At 40.8% G+C, this 6,601-nt stretch overlaps 1 protein-coding gene across 1 annotated transcript; it reads right to left on the bottom strand.

Annotated features, from left to right (window-relative positions):
- Nucleotides 1–344: 344 nt before the first annotated feature.
- Nucleotides 345–6,597, bottom strand: LOC133335427 (putative 1-phosphatidylinositol 3-phosphate 5-kinase). Its single transcript, XM_061543697.1, has 11 exons — nt 6,136–6,597; nt 5,883–6,072; nt 5,269–5,785; nt 4,138–5,207; nt 3,527–4,089; nt 1,897–3,464; nt 1,321–1,814; nt 1,088–1,250; nt 860–1,020; nt 618–779; nt 345–550 (listed from the first exon to the last, which is right to left on the bottom strand). Exons 1-11 carry the CDS (start codon nt 6,586–6,588, stop codon nt 363–365), a joined length of 5,529 nt encoding a protein of 1,842 aa, XP_061399681.1. The 5' UTR covers nt 6,589–6,597; the 3' UTR covers nt 345–362.
- Between the last annotated feature and the right edge of the window lie 4 nt (nt 6,598–6,601).

Raw genomic sequence — 6,601 nt, 5'->3', positions numbered from 1 at the left:
GTCAAACATTGCTTCGATTCACACCGATCGAACGCACATGTTTGACGTGTGTGGGCCACTTAATTGATTGGGCATTGATGCCGTTATTCCCCGAATAAAAACTTTTTAAAATTAAGGGAGGAATAAACAGTGAGGACAAATTGTTCACAATGTCCATAAATAAAAATCAGAACAATTAATTTTCAAAAAATGTGCAATCAGTTTATTTGAAGTTTTACAATTCGATTCTTAAATATTAACACTGACAATAGAAGTTTATATTACATTCAAATCAACAATTTTATATAAAGTGCCGTTACGTACAAATTGAGGCTGTAGGTAATACCAAGAAATATCAATACTATTTAGTAAACATTTAAATATCAAATTTTCGATAGACCTTCCCAGCGATCAGGAACTGTATAGAAATAACGATCCATAGCATCGGCAAAACGCATTCTGTAACGTTCTGGCGGTATAATGGTGGGCAATTTCCCCATACCACCAAGTATACCGGTCTGTTTAACAAATGATTCGACCTTTTTGTCAAAAGTGAAAGTTCGTATGTAATCTGAAACAGAATAGACGTGTTACCAAATCGTAAGTTTTATTTAATATATTTTGTTTACAACTTTTACCTATAATGCCCAATACCAAGACTCCGTTTTTATCATCGAGGCCAACAAGTAGGGAATAATCCATGACTTGATTCTTTTCCAAGAAACTGGCATCGCGATGAATGGCATCCTTCAAAACGACTTTACTGTGAGTTAAAATGTACAAAGGTTTTAGCCAGGACACTGTAATTGTATTGCAATTGGTTAGTTTTTCCATTCTAATTGACAACATATTTAGTGAAATTTTGGATTGTCTGTCTTACTTTGAACAAAATTCTCATCCAGCAGGACTGTGTCGCCCTGTTGTTGATTTGTGGGATCCACCAAACGATTGCGTTCAGATCCCTTCAAGTCGAATTTATTTTTAATATCACATTCATAGAAAAGATTTTCCATCACCAACAAGGCCTTCTCGACAACGGAGCTATAATGCATGATCACCATTAGGAATAATTGGATTAGAAAGATTGTCCCAGTATGACTCTACTTACTCCTTTTTCTTTATGGTAACTTTAAATACACCGAATATTTTAGCCAAAAGTGTAGGTTGACTCTTCTGCTGGCATTTACTCAAATAATCGAAATAGTTGGGAGCAAAATTTTCAAACATGCTAATATCGCTCTTGTTCATTTCCTTTAGGACAAACCGATCATCTACAACAATTCACAACACAACCAGGGTTATCAAGAGACAAAACAACATTATATAAACAGTCGGGCTTACCAGAAGTTTTGCAAAATCTCGAACCCGATTTACCACCTTTCGCCTCCCATTGAACACTGGTACACAACGAACGGGCAAAGTAACAACGACATTCTTCGGTAACATCCATTTGGGAATTTGAGTTTTCATCTTTGTTGTTTTCCCATTTGATATCCGGTACAGCGCTGTGCGGTTGACCAACATCGCTGGGTTTTCGAACCAATTCAATCTCGGGACCATTTTTACTTTGTGTGACTTTCAACTCTTCACGATTTTTGATGCGTTCAATTTCTTTGTAGACGGATTTATCGAGTTTGGGAGATTTCAGGGTTTTAGCCCTCATCTGATCGAATTCGTTGGCAAAATAGATCTTGCATGTGAACTGGGTCTGGTTATCGTGGAATGAAATTTCCACATGGGAATTGTTTGATTTCGATTTTGTTCGCTCTTCTTCGGGATTCACATTAGGTGGCGGTGTACTGGTATCCTTTAAGACATCTTCAATGTCATGATTTCTAAATGAATTCGAAAATAATTTTTTTTTTTTGGTTTTTGAATTAATTTGCAATGTTGTATATGTATGTGTGTTTGTCTTACCCCTCTTGAGACTTTCGTTTTACGTGTGGACTGGGATTGGCACTAATGCCAGAATTGCTGGATATGGAAGTAGTATCTGTGAAATGTTGCTGTGTAGCCAGTACACTCAGTGCCCTTTTGTACTCCATGGAGGTGAGGCAATACGCAATAATCGAACTAAAGTCGTGATCGTGTACAACCATGGGGAATGCTCCCAAAGGCAATGTGTAATGTTCTAAAGGGCTAAATGGCGACTGCAAAAGATTTACGGGACCTGTTGAGGGCAGCAATTGCGTCAACATTTTCTTGATTGTTTTCTTGTCAGACGAAGTAGAACTACTGCCGGCATTGGACGAGGGTGGCACTGCGGGCATTATAAAATGCGAATCCGAACTTGATTTGTCCGCACTGTTTGGTGTCTCACTGTTTTGTACACCTTCCTGATATTCCTCGCCACTAGCTGTTCCCACCAAGCGGGATCCATCCGCAACAACCGTCTTAGGAGTGGGAGAATAGTCTGTGTTTTCCGAACGCAAATCTTCTGTACATATGGTACCGGCATCGATGACATGGTGACCTGTTTCCTGAGCCTGTTTCGATGCAATTTTCTGAGCTACAACCATTTCATGCAAACGAGGTCCCCACTGGTCAATGCATTCGGCAAGCACTCGTTTAGCCATTAACAGGGAGTCGTTTATGTCATATGGACTGGCCTTGTTCTCGGTTAACAATGTTTGTACTATTTCCACCTTTTGTTTGAATAAAAATTGATCCTTGCTCAGTATGGTCTTGAGATTGGCTACCAGAGGTGAATTTTCATCTTCCGTTGCCAAATCAGCTATGCGCTCATGTATTCGGGTGTATATGTCATGGCCCTTCATGGAGAAATGTTTGACATCTTCGAGCACCTCAAACCGGTTGAAATCCTTTGGCGGATGTAGGTCTAGTGTCAGATATGGCAGGGATATTTCCCACGTATCAATGGGCGTATATTGGAATTTAGCAACAACACCTCGATAAGTAAATTGATGAATATAGTCACGGTGGAGCGAATGCTGGCAGGCTGTCGTTGTGGTACCATTAATACTCTCATCTCCTGAGGATCTTTTGCGATATGCATGACCATGAAAACGTAACTCCAGATATTTTGCCAACGACAGACATTTGGTAGTTTCGGACAGAGGAGCGCTGGGAGTTACTGCATTGCATATATTACACCACGCCGTAAAGTATATGTTATTCGGATCTGAGTTGGTGTTATCTTCGCTGAGGAAAACCTTGACACAGCCCATTGAATGGACATAACGCCTGGTGTGACCCAACATGGGCAAATTACACCGTGTGCACATATAGGAACGACGACAACAATAGCGCTGCAGAAATTGCCCCAGCATTATATCGTGTTGGCCATAGAATTTCATATCCAACAACGTGGGTGTGGCACAAAATGAGGATGCACCCTTTGGATTAAAAATGAAACTACAGAATAGCACCGGCAGTCGTTGATGGTTCTCAATATCGAGCGCATCTTTGTAGACATTTCCATCGTTGCATTTTTGGTTATTTTGATACTTTTTCTCCTTCCGGGGCTTTAGGAATTTAAACACTGATAGGAAACATGTCATTTATGATGTTGTTTGAAAATTAAAACAAATAATCCATACTTACTTTTCGATCGCTTTGGATACCTTCCACCGTACGCTCTAAACTCTGCCAGCAGAGTCTGAATGTCTTTATTGTCGATTGGTGCGGTAATTTTCATTTTTAGAAATTCATGTGGTGGATTTAACTCCACCTGATCCTCATCCGTTGGTATTATTTCGGTACTTTCTAAACGTTCCATATTATAGGAATTTGAGTTCGCCGTACTTGGATCTGACCACAGCTTGGAATAATACAATTCAGGGGGGAAAAGAGCGCGCAAAGGACATTTGCGACCCTGTTCGGTTTCCAAGTACGGTAGGGGAAATGACAGAAATGGACTTACAGAAAGTATAGTTGAACTTAGGGCACTGCGGAAGCGATTATCATAGCGATGCTCAACGGCTAACTGTAAATTTTGTGACGCTTCTAGGTTAGTTTTGTTGTCGGTAGACCTTAAGGGGTCACTAAAGTCAGCCGAAACATCTGTTGATGTTGTTAGGATTTTTTCCTCCGATTTGCGTTCCACAACCAGAGTTCGCTTTGGTATTGCCGAGCGCAGTTGCGGCAACTCTTCCTCTTCATCACAATCGTCGTCGGGCTGTTTCTCTTCAGCAAGACTATTGGACTTCTTCTGTGTTAAGTTAGCATTCTCATCTGCTGGACTGGTTTCTTTGGAGTCGAAAATGGGTGGTTTATGTGCCAAAGCTTCGGCAAACTCATCCAAGAGGAATGACATTTCCAGGCGCCAATTGTAGCGAGCATAAACCAAAAATGAGGCAATCTTTTTCACCTTGGCCAATTCCTTGTTGCTTGCCCCCCTCAGTAGACAAGTATAGCCTCTGGGACTCTGTAGTTTTTCGAAAAACATAAGAGTTTTTGTTGCCCCGTTATCATCGTGGTAATTTCGAATATAGAAGGCGTCACATTTTCCCAGTTTTGGTCTTTCAATATTGCCCTCGATTGTGGTGAGAACATCACACTGCAATGTTCGGGCTAGGCGTTCCATCACCGACAATTTTACATCCAATACCAGTGTTATGCCATTCGAGCGCAGAATGTCTTGTGCGACACCGGCTACATTTTTATGTACCAATACCACATTCGGTTTGAAACTCATAATGCGAGCACAAACATTTCTCAAATATTCCTTTTCCTGCAGCAGAACGGTCGATATACTCACAAATTTCCCCTCGATACGCTCATACACAATGGGGCATTGCAATAGTAAGATCTGGGGAAGTTCCACACGAGTAGCCATGTCTTTGTGAGCCACATTTTTCGAAAATACCACTCCACCAACAATGGTACTTTCCAAACGTTTACCACCGGGTACCTTCTTAAAATTTACATAATTCCTTATGTCCATTAAATCATTGGTACAGTATTCCGGTTTGAAATGATTAGCTGCCCGACAGCAAAGCGGATTGAGGACATTTGCCCACTGTAGATCTAAATTGAAGCTGCGTAGCATTTGTGTTAAAAGCTGTTCTTCGTGTTCACAGTAGGACTCCAGTAGCTTAGAGGCTGTTGTGTGCATTGCGTTATCCAAATCGGCATCACGCGTCGTCATTGCTCCAAATGAGGCGTCCAATGATTTTGGTGGGTGTGGTTCAATGCCGTACTGTTCATATTGCGGGTGAGTATTCTCCAATGGTTGATTAATGTCAACATAACCTTCCAACACTTGCCTGCAAAAAAAGTTACAATTTATGTGAACATGAACTGTGCGACAGAATGTGGCCAACATACCTGGGTAGATCGTTTACAAAACGATAATGGAGGTTTTCATCAAATTCCGTTTCTTCAGAATCATGAACAATTGCCTGTATAAATCCAGCGTCTAACATGGCATTTAATATGGCAATGGCCTGAACCTTATTGGAAGACTTGTGATTTGTGTTGAGAAAATCTATCAGCTCAGTACCACAATTTTGTGGTGGCAAAACCTTGCGCATTTCCTCATACAGTGTTATTAGAGAATTGGACTGCTGCAAAATGTGTTTGCGATCATCCATCGTCAAGCTAATGGGTGGTTGGTGGGCAGCAATGCGTTCTTCTTGATACCCCACCGAGACCTTCCTTTGCAATTGTGAGCGAATCGGTTCGGCCGTAAGTTTTGCGGGTTCGCTGTCACTATTCGTTTCCAATTTACTGCTTAAGTCCTGTTGGAGTGCCTGCAGATCCGCGTTTAAGTCTTTGGTTATATTCGGGGAACGCAAATAGCTGAGAACAATTTTGGAACAATAATTGCAGACTTTGAGATCGCCTGTAAATGGAGTAGGTATAGGTATATGCAATTAATTGTAAGTCACTCAACCGCTTACATTTCCCATGATTTGGGAACATTAAATGGGACTACATACCGGAGCACATAATTATTTTTCCCGGAACTACTTGATTGCAACATTTCGAACAGAATATTTGTCCGCACAGGCGACAGTGATGTTTACGTCTAAATGTTGAAAATTTTTGGGTACAATCATAACACTCCTTTGCTTTGGAGTCAGGCATCCAGAAACGTTGTAGATCCGTATCCTTATAATTGCGCAAATCCTATGGGAGAAATATAAACATTAGTTGCACAAAAAAACGTCTGGAGTTTATGATGCCACGTACATTATTTTTAGATGCCATCATCGTTCGAATGCGTTTGAGAACATTAATCATTGAACGGCCCTCACTGGCATCTGCAGGTAAGGTATCAGACCTTGCGACTGCATTATTATCATCCGTTGATACCGATGAACTTTCATTGTTCGTCTTGTGGGAAGGGGCATTTGTGATGGATGACGAATTGACACTGGATGAAGAACTATCACGTGTAATGGTTGAATTGTTGTCTGGAGATTTAACATCGGCATAGAACACAGATTTGTTGGTTGCATGTTGTGACGTTGATGATGTCTGCTGCGTAACACTGGACAAATCGTTGACAGTATTATAACTTTGATTGTAAGCATTTTGTATTTTATTGACGAAACGACCAAACAATGTGTCGGGCTCTTCTTCAAAATCCCGCACAAACTCGGTTAGTTTTGTCATTGAATGTAAATTTTGATTTTGGCTCATATTGTCAATGTTT

Source organism: Musca vetustissima, unplaced genomic scaffold (genome assembly GCF_032173495.1).
Source record: "Musca vetustissima isolate MV318-11 ecotype Yass unplaced genomic scaffold, APGP_CSIRO_Mvet_v1 utg7762, whole genome shotgun sequence".
Classification (NCBI taxonomy): Eukaryota; Metazoa; Arthropoda; class Insecta; order Diptera; family Muscidae; genus Musca; species Musca vetustissima.
The sequence above is the reverse complement of the archived record's forward strand: the minus strand, read 5'-3'. Positions and strand labels throughout refer to the sequence as shown.

Bases quoted from the DNA above. Each gene is read 5' to 3' on its own strand.
- LOC133335427 (XM_061543697.1), bottom strand. From the start codon at position 6,588: ATGAGCCAAAATCAAAATTTACATTCAATGACAAAACTAACCGAGTTT. The intron at 1,021-1,087 runs GTAAGTAGAGTC...CATGCATTATAG, and splicing joins GTTACCATAAAGAAAAAGGA to CTCCGTTGTCGAGAAGGCCT. The intron at 780-859 runs GTAAGACAGACA...ATACAATTACAG, and splicing joins GGATGAGAATTTTGTTCAAA to TGTCCTGGCTAAAACCTTTG.